Raw genomic sequence first — 18843 nt, forward strand, 5'->3', positions numbered from 1 at the left:
TAGAAAATTTTGTAAAAATTTCATTTCTATAGAACATTTTTTCCAAATTTTATTTCTATAGAATATTTGGTCAAAACTTTATTTCCATATAAAATTTTGTCAAATTTTATTTCTATTGAAAATTTTGTCAAAATTTTATTTCTATAGAATATTTTGTCAAAATTTTATTTCTATAGAATATTTTGTCAAAATTTTATTTCTAAAGAAAATTTTGTCAAAAGTTTATACCTATAGAAAATTTTGTCAAAATTTTATTTCTATAGAACATTTTGTCAAAATTTTATTTTTAAAGAAAATTTTGTCAAAATTTTATATCTATAGAATATTTTGTAAAAAATTTATCTCTAAAGAAAATTTTGTCAAAATTTTATATCTATAGAAAATTTTGTCCAAATTTTATTTCAATAGAATATTTTGTCAAAACTTTATTTCTATGGAAAATTTTGTCAAAACGTTATTTTTATAGGAAATTTTGTCAATATTTTATTTCTATAGAAAGTTTTGTAAATTTTATTTCTAAAGAAAATTTTGTCAAAATTGTATTTCTATAGAAAATTTTGTAAAAATTTCATTTCTATAGAAAATTTTGTCCCATTTGTATTTCTATAGAATATTTTGTCAAAACTTTATTTCCATAGAAAATTTTGTCAAAATTGTATTTCTATAGAAAATTTTGTAAAAATTTCATTTCTATAGAAAATTTTGTCCAAATTTTATTTCTATAGAATATTTTGTCAAAACTTTATTTCTATCGAAAATTTTGTCAAAATTTTATTTTTATTGAAAATTTTATTAAAATTTTATTTCTATAGAAAATTTTGTCAAAATTTTATTTCTAAAGAAAATTTTGTCAAAAGTTTATATTTATAGAAAATTTTGTCTAAATTTTATTTCTATAGAATATTTTGTCAAAACTTTATTTCTATAGAAAATTTTGTCAAAATTTTATTTCTATAGAAAATTTTGTCAAAATTTTATTTCTATAGAAAATTTTGTCAACATTGTATTTCTATAGAAAATTTTGTCGAAATTGTATTTCTATAGAAAATTTTGTCAAAATTGTATTTTTATAGAAAATGTTGTCTAAATTTTATTTCTATAGAAAATTTTGTCAAAATTGTATTTATACAGAAAATTTTGTAAAAATTTCATTTCTATAGAAAATTTTGTCCAAATTTTATTTCTATAGAATACTTTGTCAAAACTTTATTTCTATAGAAAATTTTGTCAAAATTTTATTTCTATAGAATATTTTGTCACAATTTTTTTTTTCTAAAGAAAATTTTGTCAAAAGTTTATATTTATAGAAAATTTTGTCTAAATTTTATTTCTATAGAATATTTTGTCAAAACTTTATTTCTATAGAAAATTTTGTCAAAATTTTATTTCTATAGAAAATTTTGTCAAAATTTTATTTCTCTAGAATATTTGGTTAAAATTTTATTTCCATTATTTCCATATTTGTCAAGATTTTATTTCTATAGAAAATTTTGTCAAAAATTTTATTTCTATAGAAAATTTTGTCAAAATTTTATTTCTATAGAAAACTTTGTCAAAATTTTATTTCTATAGAAAATTTTGAAAAACTTTTTCAAAATTTTATTTCTATAGAAAATGTTGTCAAAATTTTATTTCTATAGAAACTTTTGTCAAAATATTATTTCTATACAACAGTTTGTAAAACTTTAATTTCTATAGAAAATTTTTGTAAGTACATCTTATCAAATGCCAACTTAACTTCTCAGATAATTTGTTAAATTAACTTCCACAGGAATAAACCTGTCAGCTACCAGACGAGCGGCTTTGGAAATTACAGCAACCAGAAATTGGTTGCAATACATAGCAGCCACCCTATATTATATGCTATCCCCGGTGTAGGGTGGGTAGATACATTTCAGTCCGGCCGAATATTCGACAAAAGAAATTACACATATTATTTTTACATCATCTTCTATAGACATTAAATTGTATTTGCTCAAAAATTGTGTAGCATAACATTAGGCTGTTAGTAATATACGATGGTGAAAAAAATTTATACGCTATATGCTATGATTCAAAGCATAGTTTTGGGCATATGTATGAATTTCCGTTTTATACCCACCGCTATAGTGTGGAATCACTCTATAGCCTTCAATAGAGTGATTACATGTGACATTAGTCGGAAATCGATATTTCGATGCATTACAAACGGCATGGCAATAATATCATTATAAAGGGAGAGTATTATCATTATAAGGAGAGCATTATCATTATAAAGGGAGAGAAATGTTGCCCATGGGTAACATTTGACATGAAAGGGTTAAAGGGTTTTGTGTTTGGAGAGAAAACAATATTTCTGCGGCAACAATGTTCCGTGTTCCCCATCCAAAACTAACACTTTGCTCTAGTAGATGATCGCATTGCTTCCCTACTTGCAGGTAAATACTTTAGTTCCCTTTACTAAGTAAAATTCCCAGATCTTCAACTGTGTAATGTTGGTGTTTATTTTTTCATATAACAATAGGTCTATTTTCCTTGAGTGTAATGTATATATATTGGGGAAGTAAATTGTAGCTATATATTAAAATTTTAATTATTATAAAATATTCATTAAATATTTCCTAAGCAACATAAAGGAGAACACAGTAAACGTAGAAAAAAATTACCACTAAATTATTCCCTGAGATTCTACGACATTATGGCCTATGGACCACGTAATGGTGGTTCGGTAAAACCTTCACTCTTCGAATTACAGCGTTGGGCATCAAGGTCATTGTCAATTACAACATCAGCATTCAATGAAAGTAACTTTTCCAAGGGGCACTGAAAATCACAGCCAGGAACCGTCAAAGGTTGAGCAGGTTCTTTGGGATTATTACGGAAATATAACTGAAATAGGAAATTGTGTGAAAATATTTTTCAATAATGCGTAGCTACCAAATGTAGGACTCACCTCTACATAATATTCTCCACTTTCTTTATTTTTATGTAACTCCAAGAGAATCATTGCAGAATAACGAGGCAATTGACGTTTCCAGACTCTCAAGGCCTGCATTAAGTTGACAATTGTTGAATCATGACCCGTATAAATAAACATTTTACGCTCCTTGGGCGAAAGCATATTGCTTGCCTTGTTCTTCATTTCGGTAAACATTTTCGTTAGGAAGGGACCAGCTTTGATTTTTTGCATTTCCCTTGTATAGACATTGTAAATGAGAGCCTGTTCAGCTAAAAATTGAAGTTTTTCCGGATAGTAATCCTTGGTCCAAGCAGGTAGTTCAAGACCATATTCTTCCTATAAAGACAAATGAAATAGAAAGGAAATTAACACCAACAAGAATATATGGCCGAAATTTCGACCATGTCGAAGTTTGAAAGAAATAAAATTTTGACAAAATTTTCTATAAGAATAAACTTTTTTTCTATAGAAAAAATTTAACAAAATTTTTCTCTAGGAATACAATTTTAACAAAATCTTCTATAGAAATAAAATTTTCACAAAATTTTCTATAGGCATAATATTTTCAAAAAATTTTCTATAAAACTAAAATTTTGACAAAATTGTCTATAGAAATAAAATTTTGACAAAATTTTCTATAGATATAGAATTTTGATCATTTTTGTTAGACGTAAAAATTTGACACAATTTTCTAGAAATAAAATTATGACAACATTTTCTATAGAAATAAAATTTTGACAAAATTTTCTATGGAAACAAAATTTTCTATAGAAATAATATTTTGACAAAATTTTCTAAATAGAATTGTGACAAAATTTTCTTCTGATAATAAAATTTTGCCAAAATTTTCTAAAAAAATAAAATTTTACAAAAATTTTTTATAGAAATAAAATTTTAATAAAATTTTCTAAAGAAATAAAATTTTGCAAAAATTTTCTAAAGAAATAAAATTTTGCAAAAATTTTCTATAAAAATAAAATTTTGACAAAATTTTCTATAGAAATACAATTTTAGCAAATTTTTCTATAGAAATAAAATTTTGATCGTTTTTGTTAGACGTAAAAATTTGACACAATTTTCTAGAAATCAAATTATGACAACATTTTCTATAGAAATAACATTTTGAAAAATTTTTCTACAGAAATTAAATTTTTACAAAATTTTCTATAGATATAATTTTTTTTACAAAATTTTCTATAGAAATAAAATTTTGACAAAATATTCTCTAGGAATAAAATTTTCACAAAATTTTCTACACAAATAAAATTTTAACAAAATGTTCTATAGAAATAAAATTTTGACAAAATTTTCTATAGAAATGACATTTTGACAAAATTTTCTATGGAAATAAAAATTTGACACAATTTTCTAGAAATAAAATTATGACAACACTTTCTATAGAAATAAAATTTTGACAAAATTTTTTATGGAAACAAAATTTTGACAAAATTTTCTATAGAAATAATATTTTGACAAAATTTTCTAAATAGAATTGTGACAAAATTTTCTTCTGATAATAAAATTTTGCCAAAATTTTCTAAAGAAATAAAATTTTACAAAAATTTTCTATAGAAATTAAATTTTAATAAAATTTTCTAAAGAAATAAAATTTTGCAAAAATTTTCTATAAAAATAAAATTTTGACAAAATTTTTTATAGAAATAAAATGTTGACAAAATTTTTTATAGAAACAAAATTTTCTATAGAAATAAAATTTTGACAAAATTTTCTATAGAAATAAAATTTTGACAAAATTTTCTAAAGAAATAGAATTGTGACAACATTTTTTTCTGATAATAAAATTTTGCCAAAATTTTCTAAAGAAATAAACTTTTGCAAAAATTTTCTAAACAAATAAAATTTTGCAAACATTTTCTAAAGAAATCAAATATTGACAAAATTTTCTATAGAAACAAAGTTTTGACAAAATTTCCTATAGAAACAAAGTTTTGACAAAATTTTCTATCGATATAAAATTTTAACAAAAATGTCTATAAAAATAAAATAATTTCCCACACTAATAAAATTTTGATAAAATTTTCTATAGAAATAAAATTATGACAAAATTTTTTATACAAGTAAAATTTTGACCAAGTCTTCTATAGAAATAAAATTTTTACAAAATTCTCTATAAAAATAAAATTTTTACAAAATTCTCTATAAAAATAAAATTTAGAGAAAATTTTCTATAGAAATAAGATTTAGACAAAATCATTTATAGAAATAAAATTTTGACAAAATTTTCTATAGAAATAAAATTTTGACAAAATATTCGCTAGGAATAAAATTTTCACAAAATTTTCCACACAAATAAAATTTTAACAAAATGTTCTATAGAAATATAATTTGGACAAAACTTTCTATAGAAATACAATTTCTATAAAAATAAAATTTTGTTGTTGTTTTTGATTTCAGCTTAAAACCATGCATTGACTAAATTACAAGGAAAAGGGATAACTTTGTTTGTACGAATTTATTTCGGCATAAGCCGGCTATCATTTAAAACCTTTTTTCGGAAGTTTCAAGTGTGGTTTACTTTTGGGTTTATTGAACTGCCCGAATTTATTCTGATAACTGGTTGATAGTTTTGCTGCAAGTAGAGGATGCTGATGAGGAATGTGGTAATTTCGAAACGTGCGTCCACCCAACCATCTTGCAGTCTATAGGGCTTTGCCCAAATAAATTTGACAAACATTCTTTTCCTCTGTTGGCTAAGCTACACTTGTAGTTTAGCCAATGCATGGTTTTAAGCTGAAATCAAAAAAATAACAACAATGATTAAAGAAAAAACCAACAATAACAAAACAAAACGAATGAAATAAAATTTTGACAAAATTTTCTGTAGAAATAAAATCTTGACAAATTTTTCTATAGAAATAATATTTTTACAAATTTTTCTATAGAAATAATATTTTTACAAAATTTTCTATAGAAATAAAATTTTGACAAAATTTTCTGTTGAAATAAAATTTTGACAAAATTTTCTATAGAAATAAAATTTTGACAAAATTTTCTATAGAAATAAAATTACTTTAAATTCTTTTACAGAAATAAAATTTTGACAACATTTTTTACAGAAATCAATTTTTGGGCAAAATTTTATATAGGAATACAATTTTGACAAAATTTTCTATAGGAATAAAATTTTGCCAAAACCTTCTATAGGAATAAAATTTTGTAAAATTTTCTATAAAAATGTTGACAACTTTTTTTTTGACAAAATTTTCTACAGAACTAAATTTTTTCAAAATAAGATTTTCTTTGCTTTGGTAAATTTTTCTCCACATTTTGGAAGATTTTGTTCATTAATTTTTTTTTTGTTCAAACCCATATCCATACATACCTCGGCTAATAGCGTTAGATACAAAGAGTTAATATCTTCCGGCTCTGTCATATTCATTCCTGTAAGCTGTGATAGTTCGGTAAATAAATGCTCATGTGGTTTGATTTCTTCTTTGATCTCAGGTGAATTAATGACTTCATTGAAAGCTTCAAAGTAACGAGGACAGGGTGTACGCACCAGCAAGAGCTAAAGAAGGTAGAGGGTAACATTAGAATTTTTTATTATTTGGTGGGGGAGAGGGGGGTTAGCTTACATTATCCTCATTTAGTTCCTGAGAAAATACAGGTACTGGTTGCCAATTATATTTCGAGTTCCATTCCATGGGTGTATTTTTCGGGGGGAAGAGACTGGCCAAAACTGTTTGCATGGACATATGAGTCCGTACAACACCAGTACTTTGGGCATGGACCAACTAAACCAGCAACAAAAAATACAAAAACAAAAAAAGATTTTATTGAAATTGAGCCAAAGGAACTTTTCATTGATATAATGGAAATGTTCATAAATATTATGAAATAATTCATTAGTAAGTAAAAAACACATTACTATAATGAACAAGTGCATGATATTTATTAATTTTCTTATTTTTCATTTTAATTATGTATCACAAAACTTTTTCTATCAGTGTAAGACGCGTTTGTTTTTGTTTTCTTCACATGTACCATCATATACTTACATTTGGAAAATACATATTGCCCAAAAAGTTACCATAACGTTTACGCATCCATGTGCCTATATTAAATAACTCCCGTTTGCCACTCTGCATCATGGAATCGTTGAAAATGCCCGTCATTGTTTATTAGCCGTTCACAGAGTGTCCATAAATCCGTAAAATAAGTCGACGGGAATGTTTCGTTTGTGGAGAAGTCATCATCAAAAGGATTACATGCACATACAAGCCACACATTCATCATGCAGTGATTTATTTCCAAGTAGAAATGTAGGAACATCGTCATCACCATCATCATCGGTAGCCCCGGCAGGAACACAGTTGTACAACAGAAAGGAAGAAACAAAAAAAAACGTAAACATTTTTGCAAAAAAAAAGGAAAAGTTTGTTAACTGCAATAAGGGTTCCGAGAAATATTGAAAGCAGGGCCATAGCCAAAAAAATATGGTAAAGCGGATAGCAGGCACGGTTGACGCAGTTGGTAGAATTTCACAATAGAAATAAAATTTTGACAAAATTTTCAATAAAAATAAAATTTTGATAAATTTTCTCTAGAAATAAAGTTTTTGCAAAATTTTCTATAGAAATAAAATTTTGACAAAATTTTGTATAAAAATAAAATTTTGACAAAATTTTCTATAGAAATAAAATTTGACAACATTTTCTATAGAAATAAAATTTTGACCAATTTTATTTTTTAGAAATAAAATGTTGACAAAAATTTCTATAGAAATAATATTTTGACAAAAATTTTTATAGAAATAAAATTTTGACAGAATTTTCTAAAGACACAAATTGGCAAAAAATTTCGTTTCGAAATAAAATTTTGCAAAAATTTTCTATAGAAATAAAATGTTGATAAAGTTTCTCTAGAAATAAAGTTTTAGCAAAATTTTCTGTAGAAATAAAATTTTGACAAAATTTTCTATAGAAAAAAAAAATTTGACAAAATTTTCTATAAAAATAAAATTTCGACAAAATTTTCTATAGAAATAAAAAGTTGACAAAATTTTCTTTAGAAATAAAATGTTGACAAAGTTTTCTATAGAAATAAAATTCTGACAAATTTTTCATTAGAAATATATTTTAACAAAATTTTCTTAGAAATAAAATGTTTACAGATATTTCTAATAAACCAAAAAATATTCAAAATTTTCGATAGAAAAAAAATTTTGACAAAATTTCTATAGAAATAAAATGTTGATCAAATTTTCTACAGAAATAAAATTTTACAAATATTTTCTATAGCAATAAAATTTTGACAAAATTTTCTATAGAAAAACAAATTTAACAAAATTTTATAAAAATAAGATTTTTACAAAATTTTCTATAGAAATATAATGTTGACAAAATTTTCTTAGAATAAAAATTTTAATAGATATTTCTAAAAAACCAAAAAATATTAGAAAATTTTCGATAGAAATAAAATTGTGATCAAATTTTCTACAGAAATAAAATTTTACAAATATTTTTAATTTAATTTTGACAAAATTTTCTATAAAAAAATTAACTAAATTTTCTATAAAAATAAAATTTTGACAAAATTTTCTAAAGAAATAAATGACAAAATTGTCTAAAGGAAAAAAATTGTGACAAAATTTGCTCTAGAAATGAAATTTTGACAAATTTTTCTTTAAAAATAAAACTTGGACAAAATTTTCTAGAGAAACAAAATTTTTAGAAAATTTTTTATAAAAATAAAATTTTTAAAAAAATTTTCTATAGAAATAAAACTTTTCGAATAATATTTTGATAAAATTTTCTCTAGAAATAAAGTTTTAATAAAATTTTCTATAGAAATAAAATTTTGACAAAATTTTCTAAATAAATAAAATTTTGATGAAAATTTTCTATAGAAATACAATTTTAGAAACACAAAATTTAGAAATACAGTTTTAACAAAATTTTCTTTGAAATAAAATTTTAACAGAAAAAATTAAATTTTTCCAAATTTCCAATAGAAGTAAAATTAAAAAAATCCGTAGAAATAAAATTTTTACTAAATTTTCTATAGAAATACAATTTTGAAAAAATTTTCTTTAAAAATAAAATTTTGAAAAAATTGTGTAAAGAAAAAAATTGTGACAAAATTTGCTATAGAAATAAAATTTTGACAAAATTTTCTATAGAAATAAAATTTTTCGATTAAAATTTTGATAAAATTTTCTCTAGAAATAAAGTTTTAATAAAATTTTCTATAGAAATAAAATTGTGACAAAATTTTCGAAATAAATAAAATTTTGATGAAAATTTTCTATAGAAATACAATTTTGACAAAATTTTCTATAGAAACAAAATTTTGACAAAATTTGCTATAGAAATAAAATTTTGACAAAATTTTCTATAGAAATAGAATTTTGACAAAATTTTCTATAGAAATAAAGTTTAGACACAATTTGCTATAGAAATGAAATTTTGACAAAAATTTCTTTAAAAATAAAATTTGTACAAAATTTCCAATGGAAATAAAACGTTGACAAAATTTTCTATAGCAATAAAATTTTCACAAAAGTTTCTATCGAAATAAAGTTTTTCGGATAAAATTTTGATAAAATTTTCCCTAGAAATAAAATTTTAACAAAATTTTCTATGGAAATAAAATTTTAAAAAAATTTTCTATAGAAAAAAAATTAACAAAATTTTCTTTAAAAATAAAATTTTGACGAAATTGTCTAAAATGTTCACAATGTTTTCTATAGAAATAAAATTCTGACAAAATTTTCTTTAGAAATACATTTTTAACAAATTTTTTTTAGAAATAAAATTTTAACAGATATTTCTAAAAAACCAAAAAATATTACAAAATTTTCGATAGAAATAAAATCTTGACAAAATTTCTATAGAAATAAAATTTTGATCAAATTTTCAACAGAAATAAAATTTTACAAATATTTTCAATTTAATTGTGACAAAATTTTCTATAAAAAAAAATTAACTAAATTTTCTACAAAAATAAAATTTTGACAAAATTTTCTATAGAAATAAATGACAAAATTGTCTAAAGAAAAAAATTGTGACAAAATTTGCTATAGAAATGAAATTTTGACAAATTTTTCTTTAAAAATAAAATTTGGACAAAATTTTCTATGGAAATAAAATTTTCACAAAATTTTCTAGAGAAATAAAATTTTGACAAAATTTTCTAAAGAAATAAAATTTTTAGAAAATTTTCTATAGAGATAAAAGTTTTAGAAAATTTTCTATAGAAATAAAATTTTTCGAATAAAATTTTAATAAAATTTTCTATAGAAATAAAATTTTCTATAGAAACAAAATTTTGACAAAATTTTCTAAATAGATAAAATTTTGATGAAAATTTTCTATAGAAATACAATTTTAGAAATACAAAATTTAGAAATACATTTTTAACAAAATTTTCTTAGAAATAAAATTTTAACAGAAAAAATTTAATTTTTCCAAATTTCCCAAAGAACTAGAATTAAAAAAAAATCTGTAGAAATAAAATTTTGACAAAATTTGCTATAGAAATGAAATGTTGACAAAATTTTCTTTAAAAATAAAATTTTGAAAAAAATGTCTAAAGAAAAAATTTGTGACAAAATTTGCTATAGAAATGAAATTTTGGCAAAATTTTCTATAGAAATAAAATTTTTCGAATAAAATTTTGATAAAATTTTCCCTAAAAATAAAGTTTTAACAAAATCGAAATATCCGTTTTAACAACATGGCAACACTGGCGATGTCAAGTTAAAGTTTTTTTGTTGGCTGTGGAGTTCTTGTAGAAAAAGGTCAATAACTCGGGAAATTTTGTTTGAATTAGCATGACAACGGATGGAATGGATAGAACTTGAGTAGCTGCATCAAGGATATTACACAAACTTTAAGTATGAATAAAAATTCAACTGTAAAATGAGTTTTTATACAGTAGCCGCAACATAACCTCAATACTGCCAATTGAAGTTTCTTCATTTTGTTTTGTGTCATTCATTCTTGCGATTGCATTCACAACAAACAACAAAACATTTACATTTCGATTAGAAGTTATCTGGATTTCTTTATTTATACCATGGCGCCCAGTACTATTTGCTCTTTTTCAACTTGTGGTAAAAATATCAGCAAGACACAAACCAGTGTTAAATGTTCGAGCTGTCATAAGTGGTATCATGCTACCTGTTTGGATGTGCCACTAGAACATGTCAATTTCCTGTCTAAGTCGAAGGGTAAATTTGGAATTAACTGTTCCACCTGTGTTGACCTACCTCCAACTGATGCAAACGTTGGGTACATCGAACTGAGAGCTGAGTTTCGTGCACAAAATGTAGGAGTCAACAACAAGCTGGACAGTCTACTGTCAAAAGTAGAAGGAGTTGATGTTGATATTAATAACCTCAAAGTTGATGTGACCAATTGCCAGACAAAAGTGGTTGAAGTTGACCAATTTGCAAAGCGAGAGATTAAGGAGCTGAAAGATAGTAATGAAATTCTCCAGAGTCGTTGGAATAAATTTGATATCCTGATTGGTGGTTTACCGCGTAATGATACTAGGGTGAAAGAGACAGTAATGAAAACTTTCAAAGTTTTGAATGTTAATGTGGCCGAGAATGAGATGACCGTTTGCAAATTTATAAACAACAGGAAAAATGTTCTAATAAAGTTTCATTCAGTTCTTGTGCGAGATACTATAATGAAAAATTACTTCAGTAGGAGAAGTTTGCGGCTATCGGATGTGCTTGGTGGCAATGATCAAAGAAAGATTTATCTGAATGATCATCTTACGAAGAATGGTGGTAAAATGAGAAAACTCTGCCTTGTTTTGAGAAAAGATGACCTGATAGCAAAGTTCAGAATCCTTAACTCTGACCTGCCGAGAGTAAAGATACATTTTAAGGATAATTCCGAAGAAATTTTTGAGTACGACGAATTATTTAATCGTTTTGGTCATATCTTGGTGGATGCTCATAATAAAGGGGGTGACTCTAATCTACCTACAGCAAGTGCAAAGAACCAATCTGGGCGGAATATAGATAATGCGCGTATTGAGAGTGTAGTTTCCGCTTATGGATCTGAGACTAATAATGTTAGTATTGGTGCTGTTGCTGCGGAGTATGATGTTGCTGAGACGAATGTTGTTGTTGTTGAATCTAATGAAGACTTTTCCAATGTGGCTGATGTTGATGACTAATATGTTAGCATATATTATGCACTTCTCTTATTTATTTTTATTTTCTGTTGTACTTATTCCAGAGGTGTATCTCATTACTACTTATTTGTAAATTTTGCATTGATATTTTATAATATCCCTTTTCCTGGCTGTCAATTAACATAGTCTCTTTTTTAGTTGTTTTTGTTGCGACCTACACAGAAAAAAATCGCTAAAATTTTCCAAATAATTTTCCAGTTAATGTCTTGATTAGTGTTAAAATTTTTAAATCAAAAATTTAATTTAATTGATTCAACAAGTTTTTTTTTTTTCAATTGAAGCAAAAATCAATCACAAGGGGTAATGGTGTCAATTAAATTTTTTGATTGGATCAAATTATTGATTGGAACAATTAATTTCTAAATTGATTTTTTAAGTGAACTCATCATTTCTGGGATTGGAAACTTTTCAATTAAAGAATTAATTGGATCAATTAATTTCGCCATTGAATAAAGATTTTTTTTGTGTATGTTTGTTCCAAAAGAAGAGAACTTGTTGTTGTTGTTCTGACTACTTTTCATGCATTTGGCTATATTGGCATCCAGGTTGATACGAGAACCAGGAGAAGGGATAATATAATATATATAATTATATAACTGTCCCGCACTTCTTTTAGCTTAAGAAGTATGTGGATCAGACATTTATGGTCCCTGAGGTTTCTTACAAATTGAGCTATGAATTGAAATTGAATTATACAATATGTTGAAGCCTTGTATTCTTTTGGTTATTATATTGCTAGCCATAAGAATATTGTGGGATTTAGTATTTAGTTTTTTTTTTATGATCTCATTGAATTAAGACAACACCTTCAATATAATATTTTTAAGAACATATATTTTCCCGATTTCATTTATGCCTTTTTCTCTTGAATTTTGCTGTCGAGAACTTGGTTCATGTGTTTAGAGATATATTTCCAATTGTATGGCTTTTAAATACTCTTTCTTTTTCTTATTATTTCTTAAATGGCTAAAGGTTCAAATAATATTTTCTTACTATGATGTCCCTTAGTTCGAATTTGGGACCTACAATTGGCATTGATTTAGATTTCAATGAAGTATTTGCTAGTAGAGGGAGAGATCTCAATATAGCGCATATTAACTGTCAGAGCATTAACCCTTCTAATACATCTGTCAAATTTGATGAACTTAAGGACTTAGTCCTTAATTCTCATGTGAGTGTACTTGGTTTGACCGAGACTTGGCTCAAGCCTCATATTTCGAATAGGTCGGTTTCAATACCTGACTATACTTTTTGCAGAAATGACAGACCGTCTCGTCGTGGGGGAGGTGTTGGGATTTATATATCGAATTCGTTGAAATTCAAGACAGTTTATTTGGGCGACATGTATGGTATGTGTGAATCGATATTCGTTGAGATCACTTGTGGTAATAGTAGAATTCTTGTTGGGGTGGTTTACTTGCCGCATGGGAATTTTGATGTTATTGAGGATCAGTTGGGGGACCTTTTAATGACGTATGAGCAGGTAATAGTTATGGGCGATTTTAACATGAACCTGTTTAATATTAGTACTGCGTCTGGTGTTAGGTCGGTTTGTAGTAGATTGGGACTATCTATTGTCCATAACTCGATTCCGACACACTGGGACCCCTCCCACAATTCTACATCCTTGTTGGATTTTTTTCTTATAAGTGATGTTAACAAATTGTTATTCACTGGCCAGACTTCTGTTCCATCTCTATCTCACCATGCCCTTATTTTTGCATCATTTGCGTATTCTTTTTCACGGACATTTACATGCATTGAGTACAGGAATTATGATGCTATCAGTATTGAGGGTTTAAAGTCTTACATAGATGATTTTGATTTTACGTATTTTTACTTCACCAATGATGTTAATGAGAAGCTTCACGTTTTGAATTCCTTATTGAAAGTCCTTTTTGAACATGTTCCTACTGTTAGTTTTCGAGTTAGCGCAAAAGGTGACCCGTGGATGAAGAAAAGAGAGGTAGTAATTGCTAGACGTGAGCGTGACGCTGCCTATCGTGCATTTCGCAATGAACCTTCTTTGGAGAATAGGACATATTTCTGTAGGAAGAGAAACAAGGCTAAGTCTTTAATTAGGAAGTATAGGATGCGTCATCATCGAGATCTTTTTAATAGGGCAAATCAGAAAGAGATTTGGAAAATCTTTAATAGTAGATGTTCGGAGGACAGGAATGGTTGCTTAGGTGAAGTGGATGTTGATGAGATTAACAGGGCGTTTGTTGTAAATGGTGGAGCTGGAAGTATTGGTATTGATTTTGATATGACTTATATGGATTACTCGGGTGGCACTTTTTCATTTGACTGTATTGAAATGTCTGATTTATATATGGCTTTGGCTAGCGTGAAATCTGATGCGATTGGAACAGATGGGATTCCATTGAAATTTATAAAGATAGTTTTTCCCTACATCTCAGGTCACATTCTGCACCTTTGTAACTCCATTATAATGACTTCTACCTATCCTGATGATTGGAAACTATCGCGGATTGTTCCGGTGCCTAAAAGGGGCAAGTCATTTGTATGTGACAACCTCCGCCCAATAAGTATCCTCCCATCTCTCTCCAAGGTAATGGAATATATACTCAAAACTCAAATAGTTGAACGTGTTTTTTCAAGTGGAGTTCTCGGTGAGCATCAATATGCCTACAGAAAGGGTTACAATACAGCTGCAATGCTGTTAACTATGACGGAGTATGTCAGGGAGAGGCTGAATGCTGGCGATGATTGTGTTATGGTGTCCTTGGATTTGTCAAAGGCTTTTGACCGTCTGAATCATTCAATGTTAGTAAGGAAGCTGCATACGAAATATGGTTTTACGTCATCTGCATGTAAGATGGTTTGGTCATACTTAGTGAAAAGGTCTCAGTTTGTGCGTATGGGTGACCGTGATTCATATGTGGCAGATCTGTCTTGTGGTGTGCCCCAGGGCTCTGTGTTGGGACCACTGTTTTTCATAATGTTTGTTGATGACTGTGTGGATTGCCTAGATTTGAACGTGGTCAGACCCTACTTATATGCAGATGACGTTCAGCTGATCTTTACTGGCTTTAGGGGAATTTCACTTGTTCTTGAGTCAGGGATTAATGATAATTTGCGGTCTCTTTCTGAGTGGTTGACGGACAATGGCTTTGTTCCCAATCCGGACAAGACTAAGGCGGTTATGTTCCGTACCGGTCATCGTTTGTTTTCATATCCGAGGATTCATATGTGTGGTACTAATATTGAATTCGTTGACAGTACTAAGTGCCTAGGGGTGATGATTGATGATTGTTTGAACTTTAGTCACCATATTGATTATGTTTCCTCCAGGGTCACATTGGGACTTAGGAAATTGTACTGTTGTGGACTGAATTTGCCTCTTCCGGTGAGACATATGATGGGTTTTGCGTTCCTAATGACTCAGGTGAACTACTGCCTTGAATTGGTATCATGCACTCAACACTATAATAGAGACAGGATCAGGCTTATCGTCAATAGAATAGTGCGTTTTGTATACGGTCTTCGTAGGTTTGATCATGTCAGTGACTATGTCAGAGAATTCCTTGGATGTAATTTTGAACAATATGTTTCATTGCGTAAACTGATTTTTTTCTATAAGGCTATTCAGAGATCGTCACCCGCAGATTTACTCTCGAAATTTATTTTCTCCCATTCTGTTAGGAACCCACAGATTAACATACCTCAGATTTCCTGTTCTACATTCGAGAGATCGTACATAGTGTCCGTTGCTAGAATTTGGAATTCTCTCCCGTTAACACTGAGGTGCTTCAACTTTACTGTTTACCAATTTAAGCAATTCCTGTTACAGAGGTTTTTGAATGAATGATTTATATAATAAATTAATTAATAAAAATGTCTGTCATTGCCAATGGTAGTTATCCTTATTTTCTGGAATAAGTATTGGTGGATATTATTTGAACCTTTAGCCATATTTTTATTTTTATTTTTAGTTTTTATTTTTATTATTTGCTTTATTTTTGCTTATTTGGTTTGCACTTATATATTCTACACTTTTTCTAAAAATTCATTCATATTGTTATTTAATTAAATGATAAATTTACTTTAGATTTTATATAATTAATTAGTTATAGAGGCAATGCGCTATTATTGGCCTTTCTGGCTTATTGTATTGTCGTAAATAAATAAAAAAAAAAAAAAAAAATTTTCTATGGAAATAAAATTTTAAGAAAATTTTCTATGGAAATAAAATTTTAACAAAATTTTCTTTAAAAATAAAATTTTGACAAAATTGTCTAAAGAAAAAAATTGTGACAAAATTTGCTACAGAAATAAAATGTTTACAATGTTTTCTATAGAAATAAAATTCTGACAAAATTTTCTTTAGAAATACATTTTTAACAAAATTTTCTTAGAAATAAAATTTTAACAGATATTTCTTAAAAACCAAAAAATATTACAAAATTTTCGATAGAAATAAAATTTTGACAAAATTTCTTTAGAAATAAAATTTTGATCAAATTTTCTACAGAAATAAAATTTTACAAATATTTTCTATAGGAATAAAATTTTGACAAAATTTTCTATAGAAATAAAATTTTGACAAAATTTTCTATAGAAACAAAATTTTAGCAAAATTTTCTTAGAAATAAAATTTTGACAAAATTTTCTATAGAAATAAAATTTGGTAGCCTTTTTGTAAAACTTTCTTTCTTTCTCTCTCTCTCTATCTCAAAATCGGCTACTACGTCCGTGTTATTGAATATGTGCGGTGTTAAAAATGCAGTCGCATACGTCATCCTTATGAACAACGCATTTAATAACCTCAGAATGAATTGGAATCCTGCCATTTGTAGAACAACTATGCCACTTATACTTCATACTAGTGCTTGACGCATTCCAGTGGAGATGTTTTTTGTTACTTTTTCAAACCAAATTTCCATTTACATAAGGATTTATTTTTAGCTTTTCTTAAGTGATTGTTTCAAAAAAACATTGAATTGTTTCATTAAAAAGTCGACGATTTTCTTTAAATTCTTCACATATCTGAGAGACAGATTTGTAGAAAAAATTTTATTGTGATTGCTCTGTAATTAGAATTTGGTGAGTGAGTGTATGTTTCATACACTGAAAAAAATATTGTCGTGAGGTCGGACATGAAATATGTCTTTAAAAAACGAATACAAAAGTCGATAAATTTTTCAATGAAGTCGTATTGTCCTTATAATTAAGTGATTTGACTTAAAAATGGGTCATGTGATTTGACTTAAAAATATCTTAACATGAAAGAAAAAATTTATAGTCTAAGGTTAACTTGACTTTAATAATTCAGAAAAATTCTTTAAATTTAATGAAATTGTCTTTAAATTTGTTGTCTTTTTGCATCTTGACTACAAAGCAAAAAATCGTTCAAATATAGGACATGTTTTTCAAAACTTTATTTTAAAGAAGTTTTTTACTTCAATCATAGCATAATTTCTACTGGAAGTCGAGTCTTAATTTGGAAAATAAAGTTGCCGTTAACTCGTTTTTAAAGGTCTTTGATAGCATATGAAGAAAAAAAGCTGAGAAAGCGAAAAATTAAAATTTGCTTCCTAGAAGCAAGTACACAAAACCTAAATTTAAAAGAGAATTGTGTCTCAAAAGTATCCTTACTTGTATTCTCCGCTTCTTTGGCTCGGAATCAATACCAAATTTTTTAAAGAAAAGACAAAATCTTTGGAACCGAGTATGCTTTTTTTTCAGTGTACTTACATTTGTTATATGGCCCCATCCATAGGGGAAAAAGGTTTGATTGACATGGGGATCATTTGGATAGGTATCAGCTGGAGTTCGTGGCCCATGGCGGAATATCTAAAACACAGAAAGAAATGTATATCATTATTACCAGCATATTAAATTGAAATGCTTTAAATTTTTTTTTTTTAACATAATCTATACTTAGACTGAACTTTCGAAAGCAGTTAAAGTGCAATTTTTAACCGATTTTCTTGATATTTGACTTCTTGAGGGCATTTAAGTCTCAATTTTTATTCGATTGGCTTAAAATTTAAAAATTATTAATTAAACTCAAAATTTAAAATAACATCTTAACATATAAAAGGCAATCCATTACGAGTAGATGTTTTCAAAGAAACTGATCGTATGAGTTCCCTGGTCGAGAAAATTTAAGATTCGTCAAGGCCGCATATATTTGTTGAGAGGTCTTTTTTGCCAGTGCATTAATCTTTGTGACATTACCTTTGATAATTTTGCCATTATTCAAATACTGAAAAACTCATAGAAAATACTGGGGTAGTATATTAATGAATATACAATTTCATTAATCCACGAAATAAAAAAAAAATACAGAAAACTAATTTAAAATTCTTCCAACATTCTGGGGTGCACACACTTTGCCCTGCAAACAATTACACATACAGCCATACTAAGATATTTATTTATTTAATTTTTTTGTTTCAATCTGATAGGGGTAAAATTAAAATAATTTATTTTGAATTTGATAACGACCGCTCGTAATTAAAATAGACACTGCCTGCCGGCTATAACATTCACTAATTTACATATTAGTTTACCAGCCTCCAATATGTTTAGATGTTATCGGTAATTTGGATTTCATGCAAATGTGAATCAATGTCCATTTACTATTTTTGTTTTTTCTTTTTGTTTTACTTGCATATCAATTTATAAGCAAGGATTAAATTGATTCCATAATGACAAATAGAAAAAATACATAGAGAATAAAATAAAATCGATATTCGATAAAC

General features: G+C 26.7%; 1 protein-coding gene across 4 annotated transcripts in view; it reads right to left on the reverse strand.

Annotated features, from left to right (window-relative positions):
* Positions 1-2459: 2459 nt before the first annotated feature.
* Positions 2460-18843, reverse strand: part of LOC142233684 (venom acid phosphatase Acph-1-like) — a 32962-nt gene continuing 16578 nt past the window's right edge. For 3 of the 4 annotated variants that reach the window (XM_075304683.1, XM_075304682.1, XM_075304684.1), the window contains 6 exons: positions 17831-17929; positions 6958-7041; positions 6535-6693; positions 6282-6467; positions 2933-3274; positions 2460-2868 (listed from right to left, as the gene is read on the reverse strand). In XM_075304683.1, the coding sequence (XP_075160798.1) occupies positions 2683-2868; positions 2933-3274; positions 6282-6467; positions 6535-6693; positions 6958-7041; positions 17831-17929 (1056 nt within the window). In that variant the 3' untranslated portion in view covers positions 2460-2682. Of the gene's footprint in view, positions 2869-2932; positions 3275-6281; positions 6468-6534; positions 6694-6957; positions 7042-17830; positions 17930-18316; positions 18356-18843 lie in introns of those variants that run through there. The other variant, XM_075304685.1, reaches the window with a different exon arrangement.

Source organism: Haematobia irritans, chromosome 4, assembly GCF_050003625.1.
Source record: "Haematobia irritans isolate KBUSLIRL chromosome 4, ASM5000362v1, whole genome shotgun sequence".
NCBI classification, from domain to species: Eukaryota; Metazoa; Arthropoda; class Insecta; order Diptera; family Muscidae; genus Haematobia; species Haematobia irritans.